The sequence below is a fragment of the Falco peregrinus genome, chromosome 19 (genome assembly GCF_023634155.1).
Source record: "Falco peregrinus isolate bFalPer1 chromosome 19, bFalPer1.pri, whole genome shotgun sequence".
Taxonomy (NCBI): Eukaryota; Metazoa; Chordata; class Aves; order Falconiformes; family Falconidae; genus Falco; species Falco peregrinus.
Window position 1 is genome coordinate 1,689,546 of NC_073740.1, and position 16,113 is coordinate 1,705,658.

At 53.4% G+C, this 16,113-nt stretch overlaps 1 protein-coding gene across 2 annotated transcripts; it reads right to left on the reverse strand.

The window, feature by feature from the left end:
- Window positions 1-258: 258 nt before the first annotated feature.
- RACGAP1 (Rac GTPase activating protein 1) lies at window positions 259-10,671 on the reverse strand. Of its 2 annotated transcripts, none has more exons than XM_055791920.1 (17): window positions 10,599-10,671; window positions 8,563-8,716; window positions 7,582-7,784; window positions 7,154-7,290; window positions 6,899-6,968; window positions 6,625-6,678; window positions 5,814-5,891; window positions 5,551-5,662; window positions 5,226-5,356; window positions 4,812-4,976; window positions 4,067-4,162; window positions 3,673-3,871; window positions 2,973-3,078; window positions 2,185-2,317; window positions 1,930-2,056; window positions 906-1,014; window positions 259-667 (listed from the first exon to the last, which is right to left on the reverse strand). In XM_055791920.1, the coding sequence occupies exons 2-17, from the start codon at window positions 8,639-8,641 to the stop codon at window positions 592-594; spliced, it is 1,875 nt and encodes a 624-aa protein (XP_055647895.1). In that variant the 5' UTR covers window positions 8,642-8,716; window positions 10,599-10,671; the 3' UTR covers window positions 259-591. The 2 variants fall into 2 exon arrangements, with proteins under 2 accessions (XP_055647895.1, XP_055647894.1); XM_055791919.1 differs by lacking the exon at window positions 10,599-10,671 and adding an exon at window positions 9,891-9,987.
- Window positions 10,672-16,113: the final 5,442 nt, after the last annotated feature.

Genomic DNA, 16,113 nt, shown 5'->3' on the forward strand with positions numbered 1-16,113 from the left:
GCCCGCCCAGGCAGCCGCTGGGTTTGCATCCCGCATCCTCGACCAAAAATTTCCCCTTGGAGCCCTGCGTAAAAGCCGCCCTGTTTTTACAGCAAACTCTCTTTCCTCCGACAATTGATTAATTAATTAATTAGCGCATCTTTTCCCCATCAGACCGAGGCCATGCGGGGGAAGTGACTGACAGAGCTTAAAAATAATAAAGAAAATAAAATAAACCCCAACGCGACCGCCACAGCCTCGGACTCCAGCAATGGGGAGTTCCTCCAGTGTATTTTTTTATTATTATTAATATTATTTTAAACAAATTTTGTTAGTTATTTTCTTAGATTTTTTTTATTATTATTAATAATACTTTAGACGAATCGTGCTAGTTGCTTTCTTCACCAATACTAAAATCAATGCAGCGTTAAAAAAATAAAAAAACCACAAAAAACATTGCACAATCAAATCCCATTAAAAGTCTGGGTGAAGCTGAAAGTTAAAAAAAAAAATAAAAATAATAAAATAAAATTTTCTACACAAGCTGCCCGGGGCGGGGGGTGGAGGACTCTGGGTAGTTATGGGGGTGCAAACGCGCCGGCGCCTCCTGCTTCACTTCAGCAGAGGAGAAGCAAAGAAGTTCCCCGGATGCCCGAGCTGGGTTGTCGGTTTGCTTTTGCTCCCAAATCTGAGAAAAACAGGAAAAATAGAAAAATTTGGGATATCGAGCTCTAACACCCCCCTTTCCCCAAGGATCACCCCCCCCCCCCCGTGTTCCACTCCCCGCCATAAGGTGATGCTCTAAGATCGCGCAGCTGCTGCTGGAAAGCCCCCATAGTAAACCCAGGGCGGGGGTTGGGGGGTCCCCAAAAATCTATTTTTAGTCCTTGGCCACCCAAAGCACCCCAGCACCCGCCGTCACCGACCTGGGGGTGCTTTTGGTGAAGGTAGAGCGGACCCGCTGGGATAAGGAGTTGGAGGATGGAGTCTTGGAGAGCTGCTGCTCCGGCGTGGTGAGGGGGCCCAGCATGCTGACTGTTAAAAAACAAAAAACAAAAAAAAAAATTAAGGGAAAAAGGCAGCAGCAGAAGGGAGGGAGCGTAAAAAGCAAGCAGCAAAAGTGGGGGGGGGGCGGGGGGGAAAAAGCAGCAGCAAAAGGGGGAAAAGCGCGCGGGGCAGCGAGCGCGGCGAGGAGCTGTGGTTTTCGCCACCCGGGAAGGGGCGGCACATCCCGCAGCAGCTGCCTTCGAAAATTTTCTGTTTTTTTAATAAAATTTATTAAATAAATAAATAAATAAATATTAAATAAATTAAATAAAATTTAATAAATTTAATAAAATTCACATCTGGCATCTCCCGGCACGGGGGTTTTGCCGTGTCTCCCTCGACGAGGCGCGTGGGAACCGCAGCTCCGAGGCGACTGAGCCCCCCGCCCTGGGTTTAGACCACTGACCCTCCCACCAGGGCTCAAGCCACCGAGTGCCCCCCCCCCTGGGATCAAGCAACACCCCCGACCTGGGGCGCAAGCGACCGAGCCCCCCCCCCCCCCCCCCCGACTGAGTCCTCCACCCCCCCCCACCCCCCCCAGGATCAAGTGACTGAGCCCCCCTGGATTTAAGAGACAGAGATGCCCAGACTCAGGTGACCAAGCCCCCCACTCAGGCTCAAGCAACCGAGCCCCCTGCCTGGATTTAAGTGTCCGAGCCCCCCCCCCCCCAGGTTTCAGCGACTGAGCCCCCCTGGATTTATGTGACCGAGCCCCCCCAGGCTTAAGCGACGGAGCCCCCAGGCTCAGGCAACCGAGCCCCCCACCCCGGGTTTCAGCGACTGAGATGCCCGGACTCAGGCGATCGAGCCCCCCCACGCCGGGTTTTGGTGACCAAGCCCCCCCAGCTCAAGCATCGTTACGTTCCCAGCTGCCCCCAGTGGCGGGCAGGACCCCCGGGTTACCTTTACAATCCGGCGTCCGTGGGCTGGCGCCGCTCTCCATCACCTGCGCTGGCTCCACGTTTTCCTGCTCCCCCGCGCCCAGCTGGCTCCAGTATTCCACCGGGAGCAGGAGCAGCCGCTCCACCACCTACGGGGACATAGGGGGGGGGACACGGGGGACACGGGGGGACACGCTGATGTTGGACCCGCATCGCCCCGAGCTCCCTCCTGGGGATTTTGCCCGGTGGGATGCGATACCGAGCGGGTCCCACCCACCCTGGGCTGGCGCTTGGTGTCCTGCAGCAGCGTCACCGGGTCGGGATCGGGCACCGCGTGGGCGACGATGGTGGGGCCGAAGACTTTGGCCAAGTTGGTGACGTCCATTTTAGTAGCCGGGCTCTGAGCCACCCTATATATATATAAAAAAAATTTTATATATTGTATATTTTATATATTTTTAAATATTCTTATATAAAATGCACCAAATTTATGTATATTTTAATGTGTATATAATATATAAAATATATAAGCATATAACAAAAATATATAAAAATATATAACAAAAATGTGTGAAATATTTTTTATATCTATAAGAAAAATATAAAAATATATAGAAATATATATTTTAAATATATTAAAAAATATATATAAAATATATATAAAAAAATAAAATAAGGTGGCTGTTTCTCACCCCTGGTCATGCAACCTCCCCCCCCCACCCCCCCCGTGCCCCGTGCTCCAGCCTCCGAACAAACAGGGTTTTTTGCAGAACAAACACTTGATGCTCACAACTGGTAACATCGGTTAATTAGACAAGGCACCGGTGGCAACATCCCCCTTCCAGCATCCCCAGCGCCCCTCCAGGGCCCCCCATCCCCCCCCCCTTTTCCCCAGTGCCCCCCCCTTCCCCCCCACTTTTCCCCAGAGCCCCCCTGTTGCTCCATCCCCTTTTTCCCCAGTGGCCCCCCCCATCCCCCGTCCCTTTCCCCCTCGCCCCACTTTCCCAGTGCCCCCTGCCCCATCCCTTTCCCCCTGTCCCCCCCGCCCCTCCCCCCAGGAGGTACCTCTGGAGGTGGATCATGAGGAACGCCAGCGTGTCCCTGTTGGCCTGAGGAAGCTCCCCAACCACTTGGTACATGGCAGCCACACTGTTGTCCTCATCCAGGATTTCTGGAGGGGGGGAACAAAAATAAAATAAAATAAAATAGTATTTAAACCTTAGAAAACGATCCCAGAGGCACAGCTGGGACATCGCCCAGGGAGAAAGGAGGATGCCAGGAATGTCACACCCCACCGCAGTGATGGGGGGTCCTGCTGGAGCACTAGGGATTGCTGCCTTTTCCAGAAGGGAGATGCTCCTCGAGGGGGGAGGGGACATGCTCCTACTAGAGGGGGGGGGGACGGGGACGTCGACACTCCCTGAGGGAAGGGGGGGGGACAGACACACAGGGTCCTCAGGGGAGGGAGGGTGGGGGCAGACTGGACATGCTCCCTTGTGGAGAGGGGGGAGACATGCTCCCCCCGGGAAGAGAGGGGGACACGGAGACAGGGGGGAGATGCTCGCCCCAGGGAGGGGGGAGGGAGGGGGACACGGAGACAGGGGGACACACTCCCCTGGGGGGGGACGGGGACACGATGGACATGCTCCCCCAGGGAGGGGGGGGATGCTCTGAGCCCAGGTCTGCCGGTCCCCCCCAGCAGCTCAAGCTGCGCCCCCCAGCCAGCCTGGGGAAGGGGCTGGGGGCATCCCCCCCCCAGTTTTACCCGCAGCTTCCATAAAAGCCTTGTTCAGGCGGAAGGTGAGGAGCGGCTCCCTCAGGCTGCGCAGAAAGTCCTTGAGGAGGCTGCAGACGGCGTGGATGTCGTCCACTTTGCTGAGCAGGGGGATGCTCCTGCTCCTGAGAAACTTCTCCTTCAGCTCCCGCACCGTCTTCTCGCAGCCGGAGACCCGGTAAAGACCCGTCTGCTCAGGGTGGGGGAGGGGCAGAACAGTAATGACACGTATAAAACTCACTTTTTATTTCCACACACACATTCCCACCTTCCCCTCACCCTCCGAGCAGTGCTGGACACCCCAATGAGATATTTGGGGGATTTATTTCTTGCCCCACCGCCACGACCTGTTCCATCAGCGGCGTTGTGCGCCCCGTTTTCTTACCTCGCGCAGCCCTCGCCGCTCGATCTCGTTAACGCAGTGCACTAGGATGGGAGGGATCATCGGAGGTGTGGAAGGGACAAAATCCAGCAAGGTCCCCTAAAAAGCAGAAAAAAAAAAAATTAAAATAAACTCATTCATCAAGATATGGAAAAAACTCAAAAATTCACAGCAAGAGGGAAGAATAAAAAAAAAAAAAAAAAAAAAAAAGATTGTTGTGTCTTCACCAGCCCAGAGAGCAAATCCCACCAGCACAGCACAGGATTGCCCACCCAAAGGTGCCACCTTCCCACCTCAGCACCCCCTTAATGCTGCACCCCCCCACCCTGCGGGTCGAACGCGATGTCAACGGGCTCCTTTTCATTTAATGATGCAGCTCTGAGCCACAGGAGCTTTTCCACGGAAGGTTGGAAGCTCAGCAGCCTCGAACCAACGGACCATCAACCAGATCCACCTGTTGGACAGAGCCTCCAAATTAAAAATAGAAGAAATTCATCCAGTTTGGTTCTTGGGCAGCCACGGCCCCAGAAAAAAAAAAACAACAAACCGATGGAAAACGCGTGTGAAGCCCCCAGAAAAACGTGGCTTAGAAGAAATTCATCTGGTTTGGTTCTTGGGCAGCCACGGCCTCAGAAAAAAAAAAAAAAAACAACGATGGAAAACGTGTGAAACCCCCAGAAAAATGTGGGTTTTAAACTGGAAATATTTGCACCGGTGGCCGTACTGCCCCTCCATCAGGTCCACTCACCTCCCCGATGCGGACCGGGGTGCCGGTCAAGGTGGGGATGCAGGGGAGCGGGCAGCGGTCCCGGCACTCGGGGTGGGTGACCACGCGGCAATCTCGGCATTTCAGTGAGATTTTTCCAAATTTTACTCTCTTCCCACAGGGAACGCATGATTCAGGCTTGATAACCTAAGGATTCGGAGCGGTAGGAAGAGATTAGTGCACGTGGTAGCTCAGCTGGGTTAAGTCCTGATGACTGGGATAACGCATCCCACGATCCGTGTGGGTCGTGGGGACAGTTAATATTGACAGAGACATCACGGCTGGTGATAATGTAATAGATATATAAAATGATAGAGGCTCTGATCAATACTTGCCATCACACGTCTTAAAAAAAAAATGGAAGTTTTTCCAAGTTTTTCCTGCCTGCAGACCTACCGTCTTGGACACGAACTCATGCAGCCGCACTGCCCCGTTGCTCTGTGGGGTGCTGGAGCCATCGGGCTCCAATTTGGATTCCGGCTGCTTGCTGCCCACGCTCGTCTCGCTGTTCCAAGGCTGCAAAGGACCTAAAAGGCAGGAGAAGGAGCAGTGACCCAAGGGGATCATCCTCCTTTGCAACCTTTGCTTTCAAAGCAAACGCATCGGAAACTAGAGGCGGCTGCCTCGGTCCTCCAGGAAGGTGACCAGAATATTTCGGGATAGCGTCCCGCTGGCCAAGTAGCTGCTTCAGGTCTGGGATCGAGGGAGAGACGACACCTACCGCTCTTCCTGCGGCCTCTGTAAGGCACCGTGTGGATGGTAGAGATGGCCTCGATGGGGCCACCATCGTTGGGGACCATGAGGGTGGTTTTTGCTATTATGGATTCGTTTCCCTGTAAAGGAGAAAAAAAAAAAAAAAATCGATGGTTTGTGGCCTCAGGACTGATGGGACGTGGGATTTTTCTACTTCACCCACCCAAGAAACAGGCAGGCAGCGTCGCCAACTGCTGTAAGCGCCCACAGACCCAGCCGAGACCCCCATACCTGGTCCGCGGTGGAGCCGATCGATCGGGTTTTCTTCTGAGGACCTGGTGGCCCGTCAATGAACTGCCTGGAAGACCGCTGGAAAAAATACGGGATATTTCTGTCCGTGAAGCAGGTATGCTGGGTGAGATACCAGCTCGGGATAACTAGGAGGAGCAAACCAGTGCCTGCACACACCCTGGATGTGCTAGGTTCTTCCATGGTACCTATTTTTCACGGCCACCTTCAAGTTGCCATGAAGTATCTCTGCTCTTTCAAAGAATTTTCCTAGCCAGCTTTCTCATCCAATTCAGAAAAAAAAAAAAAAAAAAGGGAAAAAACACCCCGAAACCACCAAACAAAACCACACACACACAAAACCCATACAACAGAAGGGCAACTAAGCAAGCCCCAAACTCTTCCACCGCTGCTAGTGTCCTTTCCCACCTGTGCATGTGAACAGCAGACCAGAACAAGCACAAACTCCTTCAAAGAGTATTAAAAAATTTAATTATTAGCATCCTCCAGGATTTCCCTCGACCTGGTAACTGTTAGTACACTTCAAGTGCTTTGTTGCAAACTCCAAGTCATAACCAAACAAGATATGCGGAATTCTACTGCGGGCATTCTCGTTAGACAAATGCAATCAGAATTAACGTCCGATCTACGTTAATTCTGATCTGCAGCAGGTCTGAATCGCAGCAGCAGCACATCCACCTCCAGTTTGATCGCAATTAGTCGTTCTGACATCGTTATAGGCGGCTGGGAGATGACAGAGGGTGACACTGTGGTGGCTAAAGCCAACCACTTGATGGGGAAGGACGGAACGTACCCTTTTCGCTCTCTTTTTCAGCCTGACCGTTTTCACCAGGGAGGAATCCCAATCCTGTGGGAAATAACCCTGTTAGCTCTGTGTAAACACCCTGCATTCAATTTTTGCCAAGAGCACGCCAGCGAAATGCAAATTGGCTCTACCGGTGGAATACCGGAGTCATCTAAACACAAGGGATCTGGAGAGATTAATTAACCCACGCCCCGGGGGGGGGGGGGGGGGGGGGGAGGAGGAAAACAACAACCCAAAACTTTAGAACTTTGAGTTACATTACCAGTGACTCATCCGTCTTGTCAAAGCTGATGTCTGACAGAATGGAGCCAGATTCATCTATGGTAGAGAGCCTAAAAAATGAAAAATTAGAAGAAACTCGTTCAAGTTTGCTTTTCAGTTGGTTCTCACGGACTCAGAAAGTGGGGAAAAAACCCAAACAAACAAAAAACCAGTTGATCCGGGTGCAGTACGCATCGCAGAGGTGATTATTTGGATTATTTGAGATGTTGCTCCGACAAAATGCTGTTTTCCCCACCTTTTGTTGCCTGGAGCCTCCATGGATGCCTGTGGTCTGTTGAGAAAAGCCAGGGCAGACTTCTGCTCCTCGCTCAGCTGGATGCTCCCCGACGCATCGCACATGAGCAGCTCTCGGATCAGTTGTATCTGCCGCTCCTGTAAAGGCAGACAATGATCAGCAGCTGCCAAAAACAGTGTTTAATTACCCTGTGAATCAATCCCAGGCACAGATGTCAATAGAGCATCAAGGGCTGCAAAGCCCCACGGTCTCCAGTTGTCTTTTCCCAATTCCAAGGAGCTAAACCAGGAATTTTCCTCCCCAGGAAAAAAAAAACCCCAAAAAAACCCCACCACAAGTGTCAGTCCTTATTTTCCATAGGGGAATGCAGTTTAATCACCTTGTCTCCACGCCCTAACGAGCAAAGCGGTGATAAAGGAATTACTCACCAGCTTTTCGCAATCCGTCTCGGCTTTCTGCCGGCGTTTGATCTCCACATCCACTTGGTTGCGAGCGTGTTTCAGCTTCACATCCAAAGCGCTGCGCTCGGCTTCGGTTTTCATGAGAAGATCTTTGCACCTGCCCAGCTCGTGCTCAGTTTTCTGCAGTTTTCGCCGATGCTCTTCAAAGTTCTTGGCTAACTCGATGAACTCTGGAGAGAAGATGGACACCTTGAGGTACCCAGGCGAGGGGACGCAGCACCCCTCCTTCCGCGGGCAGCGGGGAGCCGTGAACGTATCCCGCTCCCGATGGAAATGGGGAGGAACCAGCCCTTCGGCAAACACATGGATGCTACAACGTTCACAAATTCCTGTGGGTTTTCAGGCCAAGCCCTTTGTGTCAGCTGCCTCCCCCCCCCAAAATCCTACAACACAGGGGACCCTGCCTGGATCAGCCGCCCCCCCCCCAAAAAAAATCCTACAACACGTGGGACCCTGCCTGGATCAGCCGCCCCCCCCCCCCAAAAAAAAATCCTACAACACGTGGGACCCTGCCTGGATCAGCCGCCCCCCCCCCCCAAAAAAAAAATCCTACAACACGTGGGACCCTGCCTGGATCAGCCGCCCCCCCAAAAAAAATCCTACAACACGTGGGACCCTGCCTGGATCAGCCCTCCCCCCCTCCCCAAAAAAAACTAGACCCTGAGACCCTGTGCAGATCAGCCCCCCCAAAAAAGCCACAACACGAGCCCCTGCACGGATCAGCTCAGCTCACTACAAGCAGAATGTGACCCTGCCTGGAAATGCATCCCGTGACTTTATATTTCTCCAAAATGAGGAAAAAAAACCCCAAACCAACCCTGACATCACACCACCTCCCGCGGTCTAATTAGCCACGGCATCGTCAAAAGCTTCTTCATCAAGAGCTGATGTTCGTCTGCGCTTTGGATGCGTCCGAAGACGACACCACCCGCTTGGAGTGGAACTTACGGCATTCGCTTCCCTCGCTCAGCACCTCCGCCTGGCGCACCAGCAGCTCCAACAGGCTCCGCATCGCCGGCTCCATCATCCCGCCGGGAACCGGGGCTCGGCGACCACCCCAGAGCCCCCCGGCCCACCTCCAGGCAGCGAGCGTCTTCCCAGCCTACGGAAAAGAGAATCCGCTTCCAAATTCTGGATTTTTCCAGAGTTTTAGTAGCTGCACAAGCATAAGTACATTAAGGGTTGTGTTTTTTGGGGGGGATCTGGCCATCCGAATTCTTCCACCAAGGATCCAGGGCTAAATAAACCACCCAACCCTTCCTTCCCAGCCCATGGGAAAAGAGAATCCGCTTTGGAATTCCTGATTTTCTAGAGTTTTAGAAGCTGCAGAAATAAAACTACATTAAGAGTTGTGGGTTTTGGGGATCTGGGCATCTGAATTCTTTCACCAAGGATCCAGGGCTAAATAAACTGCCCATCCCTTCCTTCCCAGCCTGAGGAAAAGAGAATCCACTTCAAAATTCCAGATTTTTTTTCAGTTTTAGAAGCTGCACAAGCAAAAAATACGTTAAGAGTTGTGGTTTTTGGGGATCTGGGCATCCAAATTCTTCCACCAAGGAACCAGAGCTAAATAAACATCCCAGCCCTCCCTTCCCACCTCCAAACCGCGAGCGTCTTCCCAGCCTAAAGAAAAAGAGAATCTGCTTTGGAATTCCTGATTTTCCAGAATTTTAGAAGCTGCAGAAATAAAACTACATTAAAAGTTGTGTTTTTTGGGGATCTGGCCATCTAAATTCTTCTGCCAATGATCCAGGGTTAAATAAACCACCCATCCCTTTCTTCCCAGCCTAAGGAAAAGAGAATCCACTTTGGAATTCCGGATTTTCCACAATTTTAGAAGCTGCAGAAATAAAAATAAATTAAGAGTTTTGGGGTTTGGGGTCTGGGCATCTGAATTCTTTCACCAAGGATCCAGGGCTAAATAAACCGCCCATCCCTTCCTTCCCAGCCTAAGGAAAAGAGAATCCACTGTGGATTTCCGATTTTTTCCAGAGTTTTAGTAGCCGCAGAAATAAAACTATGTTGAAGTTTTGGGGATCTGGGCATCCAAATTCTTCCCCAGGGGACGAAGATCCTTGCTTCTCCACAGCCGACGGGCAGCAGAGCCATGGAGAGAGGCAGCTCCAGGGCTCGGAATTCCGGGATGAAGATTCCCAAACCATCCTCCTCCTCCAGCCCGGGGGCTACTTAGGCCACCAAAAACCTCAAGGCCTCGGCAGATCAAACCCGAAGCAGCATTTGGGGGAAATTTGAAGAATTTGATATTTAGAACTTACGGCACCGGCAGAATTCCGGCCCTCAGCACATTTTCCCTGGAAAATGCGTGGGAAAGTCTCCAGCCCGGCACCGCGGAAATTAATCTGTTAACGCGGGAGCAGGAGGGATGGTCTCGGCTAATTAAGCCGTCCCTCGACTAATTAACCCGCAGGTGCGAGAAGGGGCTGGGAGAGGCTGGGAGGGAGGATGAGGAGCCAGCGGAGCACTGTGGAGGCCTCCATGGAAGGTTCTGGAAGCGCTGGCTTCGCCGGGGTGGGGGCCATAGCCACATGGCAGCCTTGGGGCTGGGGGGGCTGTGAGGGGGGGCAGAGGCAAGGCCCCCCCACCTGCACCTCCTTGACTTAAGGGGGGGCACTGGGGATCCCCCGACCCTTGGGCCCCCCCAGGCCACTTACCGGGGACCCCCGCGGGGCCCCTCCCAGGCAATTACCGGGGCTCCCCCGGGACTCCCTGGCCACCCATCGGGGAATCCCCCCCCGGGACCCCCCCCTCCCGGCCACTCACCGGGGACCCCCCCCCGCCTCCCGGCCACTCACCGGGCCCCCCCCATCCTCCTGGGGACTCACCGGGGACCCCCCCCCCGGGACCCCCCCTGGCCACTCACCGGAGAATCCCCTCTCCTAAACCCTCCCCCCCGCCCCGGGCACTCACCGGGGACCCCCCCAGGCACTCCGCTGGAGCCCCGGTTCCCCCCCCCGCGCACTTACCGGGGCCGCCGGCCCAGCTCCGGCTCCAACCGCCCAACCCAACCGCCCCGCACTTGGGTTTGAATCGCTGCTGCCAGCCAATCCCAGCGTGCTCCCCGCCCTCCCGGCCTCTCATTGGCTCTGTTCGCTCGGCGCCTGAAGCCAAGCCGCCACCATGTCCGTTGAGGGCGTGGCCTGTGCGTTCAACTCCCCGGCGCGCAGGCGGGCGCGGCGGCCCCTACAGCCGAGTGATGAAGCCGGCCGGGCGCCATCTTTACTGCTGGTCGCCGGCTCCGGCCCACGTTGCTTAGCAACGGAGCCGGCCGGGGACGCCGGCAGGGCCTAGGCCTCCCGCTGCTCTGCGGGCCCGAGCGCGGCCACGGGCACCAGAAGGGCTGTTTTGGGGAGAAAAACCCTGTTCTTAGGCAAAACCCCGGCTGTGGTTTTAAGCTGAGCCATTGTCCCACGGCACGGGTGGGCCTGAGCCCCCTGGCAGCCGCTCTGCACAGCACCGCCAGGCCTGGATGCGGCCTGCAGCTGGTTCAGAGCGTGGATATTTCACCGGGAGCTCATTTATTACATCTTGTCGCTTCAAAAATACAAAGCCTCGACTGATTTCTGCCTCGGAAACGTCAGTCGGAATAACAGCCGGCAACCGAGCAGTGAAACGCTGTCCTGAGCCACGTAGGAGCCCTCCATTTGCAGACATTTAATATGCAAACCGACCAAACACAGAGCCAAAGCCGACGATGACGAGAAGGGAAATCGCATAATCATAAAATAACAATGCGTTTTAATCTTTTAGATCAGAAACAAAACAGCGGGTAATGGAAGAATAGATATTAGCAATTAGAAAGCGGAACTAAATGCTTAAAATTGCTAAGTGGGAAAGGGAGTTCGTAAAGCAGATTGCTCTCCAGCACCCAGCTGCTTTGTCAGAAGTGCTTTATTTAGGTTATATAGTCTGCTTTAACTTAATTAATAATAATTAATTCATAATAGATTGTAAAAAGCCTCAAGGTCTTCTGAAAAGTAAACATTAACGAAGCTTCCTTCAGGAAGATAGTCAAAATTATCTGTTTTATAGGGGAACGGAGGCCTGGAAGAGACGCATCCTCCGAGTCCACGGTGGAGTGAGAGGAAGGCGCTGACCTTGATACTTGACCTCACGGCACGGAAAAATCACCCAAAAGCCCCATTTACCCCAGTCTGGAAAGCAGGTTGGAGGCTGATGGTGACACCTGGCTCTGCTGAGAGCCTCTTGTGCGTGCACATCCCGGCCTGGCACATCCCGGCCCCCCCATTTCTGAAGAGGTTCAGCTGCTTTGGTGTCAGCCCCGGGGCCTCCTGCAGCTCCTGCCTGTAATTAAATCTTCGCAGCAAAGATGTCTCTATTGGCAGATCATATTTATAGGCAGGCGAGTTGTTTTAGTGTCATTCTTAAGAGTTAAGGAGGCTTATGCTCATAAGCAAATTCTCCCCTCTTTTTAAATTGTCATCCGCAATCTCATGCCGATAAAAAGGCACATTATTTTAGATTATTGCCCCCGTGGTGCTTGTAGTGAGTTACTGCGTTAGATGCCGGGTTTCAGTGTTACACAAATTAGATTTCTTCCATATGTGTTCAGACATTGTACTTCCAAATCCTCCTCTGAAACGTGACGGGTGAGAGCTCCAAGGGCATCAGGGGCTTGTGTACCCCCCCAAAAAAGCTTCTCAGAAGCCCCCCCTCGCCTGCTGATGTGATGTGGCCGTGGCCAATGGGCCACCACACCACTTGCTCCGTCCCAGCCCTGGTCCCTAAAAGCTTTGTAGTTTTTCTTTCCTCCCTCCTGCCTGATGCATGATGAGAGCAGAGGGGTCAGAAGCACCTTGCAGATACAGCTATTCCAAGAGAGAGAAGGCAAAAGGCTTGAGGGCCTTTTCAGGAGCTGCTTTGTTGCAAAGTAATTATATTCTCTTTTGTTTGTGTCAGGGAGGGGAGGGAGAAGCCTTGAAATGTCTCATCTGGGAAACCGTTAATAGAATTTATGCTAATTTGATGATTCTGGCGATTACTGGCGGAAGCACTTCACATTTTCAAGCAGCAGAAATTCTCCTCCAGTTCCTCCTGCAGTCTTGCTCCCTTTGGTCTTTAGCCCGGTCGCCTCCTCCAGCCACCGGAGAATCCTCCTTTGCTGGGCAGCACTTGTGGACCCCGTGACGCGACCGGGATTTTTGTTTATGCCAATGCCAGTGGGCTCTCCAGTGACCCTATGCCTCGATTTTGGGGGGCAGGATACAAAGAAATCTGCCCCGGCGCCTCGCCGTACTAGCGAGTGACCCTGCAATAACAAACCTTTCCCCGCCAGCCTCATCCTCTGGTGAAGCTTTGCAAACACAAATCTCTCTGCCCAGCTCCTGCGTAATTAACTCCAGAATTGCAAACCCATTTGTGCAGCTTTGCGCTCAGGGGAAACCTTTATTAAGTTCCTTTTAATCCAAAACCAGTTAGCGCATGATGGCCTTCATAAACAGTCATAAAAAAAAAAGAAAAAAAAGGGGGAGGGGGGGGATGCGGGGAAGAAAGCAGAACTAGAAACTTGAAGACGGCAACCTTTCTCCAGGGGAAAAAAAGGGAGGACAGATGATCTTAAGTGCATTTCTATTGATGCGTTAATGCAGATTGGGTTGCAAAAATGATTCAGTAGCAGGAGGAAAATAGCCAGCAGGCTGAGCAGGGAGGGCAGCCTGGGTTTAACTGGAGGAAGCTGGACATTTTGGGGAATTAATTTTGGATTTTTCATGCCTGGCCCGAGCCACAGGCCGGCAGATGGCATCACGCTCATGCCGTTGGGTGGGAGCTGCGGGGTTCAGCCATCCCTCGTCTGTGCAAAATATTGCTCGGGCGCCTTGCCCGTGCAGCCGGCGAGGAGGGTGCCGAAGGAGCCGTGTCGCTCCAAAGGATGAACCGGGTTTATCTGTCATCTCCTGCCGGCGTGGACCCAGCGTCGTTCCTCCAGCGGTGCCTGGCGGCTCGGATGGGATCGGCCAAAGCTGTCTGCAGCCACGCGCGGTCCATCCTCTCTGCTCCTCATAGTGAAACAGCGCATTAATGTCAGCGGAGGAGCCACAGCCTTACCCTGAACTCGTTAAAAAACAATGGGAGTCTCTCTTGCCTTCATCTGGCTTTTAATGAATGACCTCTTGTCACCGGGAGCTGTGTGCAGTGACAAAGGACCTTTGTGGGCTGATATTTATGATTTCATTTAAGCCAGGGAGTAAGCTGAGGGAGAGAGGTAGAAAATAAGAGCTGAGATGATGTTTCCTGCTATAAACTCAAGGGATCTTTATCTCGTTTTGGTACTAATACAGTTGTCATCTCTTAAATATTTGAGCAACTCGCAGCCATGAACGCTCCCACACTGGAAGGACGCGGGGGTCATGCTCGGTGGCAGGGCAGCGAACCGCTCCGGCTCTCCCAAGCCTCCTGCATGCCTCTGGGCTGGAACACGGGGGCGAGGGGAAGGTTTTGTATTTTCCTGGTGGTCCCAAAGAATTGCCCATGCATAAAGCCCTGCTGTGGGAGCCCACAACCCACTTGTGGGGGGCCGGCGTGCAGCCCTGGGCTCAGCGCAGCTGCCGGGGCCGAACAGCCCTCCCCACGCCGGCGACTTGCCAAGGCTGATAAATTTTTGCCTTTTCCTTCGGCAGGCCTCGGTGGCAGATTAAGCAGCTGGGAGTCTGGAGTGAGAGCGTGTCCCCTCTCCTTTGCCATGCAAACAGAGAAAATTAATCTTCCAGCTTCCTCTGATATTTGGGCTGAATTACAAGCTGGGAGCGGAGATAAAGCGCGGGCGAAAGGAAGGTACAGGTACAGGAGAGAGCCAGGCTGCCTGGCACAGGTCTTTGTCCATGCAGATAACGGCTCTCCTCCTCCCCGTGTCATGCATAATTCACCAGCACTGCCTCCCTCCGTCCTGGTCATCCCTCTCTCCGCTTTCACTGCTTCTTTCTACCGAAGCAGGAAGCCTCCCCGTCTCTGCAAGCCCGGCTGCGGGTGCAGGAGCACGCTCACGCGTGCAGAGCGAGCTCGCGTGTGCATCCAGAGACACAGCCAGCATGCGACGCTCCGCTGCAGCGTGGCTCTCTTTGGGGGCTTGCCCTGGGATGTAGGGAAGGGGGTAGCGTTCCCTCCTCCCGGAGGCTGATGGAGATGGGGTACGATGGAGACGGGGCACCGGTGTCCCGGCACCGGCCCAGCTACCCCAAACCGGCACGTCAACTTCTGCAAGGGCTTCGTGTGTGATTTCGTATGCCCGTCACATCCCAGCCTCGCTAACCACGCTCTCTGCCTAAATCCCTCTGATGTTAGAGTTGGATAGAGGTTACATCCTTTGGGATACCAACCCCAGCGTTAACAGACACCAACTGCATTTTATTTGGTCGATCATCCGGTGGCTTCTCTGCGCTGTTCTTGACAGAACTGTGCCGCACGGAGCAGAAAAGCCACGGAGGTTTTCCATCGCCACCGAAGAGTTTCTTTCCCAGAACAAAGCAGAAATAACCCCGGTCACTCCCAGCCAAACAGCGAACATAGACACCTGCTTAATTATTTTTGCTTCATAAATGAAAGCAGTGCCGTGAGTTTAATAACCACTGCTTGGGAGTAATTGGGGTGATTATTGTATGGCCCAGGGGGAAAATTGCAGCTTGTTATCTCCAGGGAGTAGCATTAGGATCCAGCAGATAATCAGAATGTTATTTGTTGCACTTTAGATGACATTTCTTATGGATTTCGAAGTGATAGCGATCAAACCGTGTTGCCAGAGCCACCCCCAAACTGGGGAATCTGGAGACCTGGAAGCTAAACAGCACCTGAAGCTGCCCGGGAGAGCTGCTTTTCCAGTGGAACAGGATGAATAACAGATATATGTGCCGCGTTCGAGCTCAAACCCTTCTCCATCTGAGTGCCACTCATCTCTTTTTTAATTTGATCTTCTCATAAAAGAGACGACACTCAAGATGCTGCCGGGGAGGACGTAAAGGGGGGAATAATCAGCCCTAATGTGCCACCGGCCAGCTCTATAGCCAGCAATAAGGGCGCTGGAGACCTTCCCTCCTTTGTTTCTCCCCCCCCACCCCCAATCGATAGCCTCTGCCCCCCCTTACAGCAGCCCTGAAATTCGAGGCTCCATCAGGAGCGATGCTCTGGCGCTGCGGCAGCATCCGACCCGTGTCCGCAGGGTCTGGCAGAGCCCGGCAGCGCTGAGCATCCTCCCTGTGCATGCCACAATTGCCCCCCACGGCCCAGCCAAGCGGCTCCCACCGGCACTGCCCTCTCCGGAGGGTGTTTGTGCGCTGTCAGCTAGCAGCCCTTAGCTCTTGGGGGGTTTTGGAGCCAGGGGAACCGGTTCTAGCAAAACCCAGGTGCAGCGGATGGGCAAGATGCAGCACGGTGATGCCACCCCAACACCAGCCCTCCCCTGGGCACCGCGAGCCATGCTCCTCCAGCCTGGCCGCTGCGCTGGAAAGAGGATCTTCAGCCAGGCTAAGC

Coding starts and splice junctions, on each gene's coding strand:
- RACGAP1 (XM_055791920.1), bottom strand. CDS start 8,641: ATGATGGAGCCGGCGATGCGGAGCCTGTTGGAGCTGCTGGTGCGCCAG. Junction 5,892..6,624: donor TGAAAAAGAGAGCGAAAAGG/GTACGTTCCGTC, acceptor TATTTTTTCCAG/CGGTCTTCCAGGCAGTTCAT. Junction 3,079..3,672: donor GGCTTTTATGGAAGCTGCGG/GTAAAACTGGGG, acceptor CCCCCCCTCCAG/AAATCCTGGATGAGGACAAC.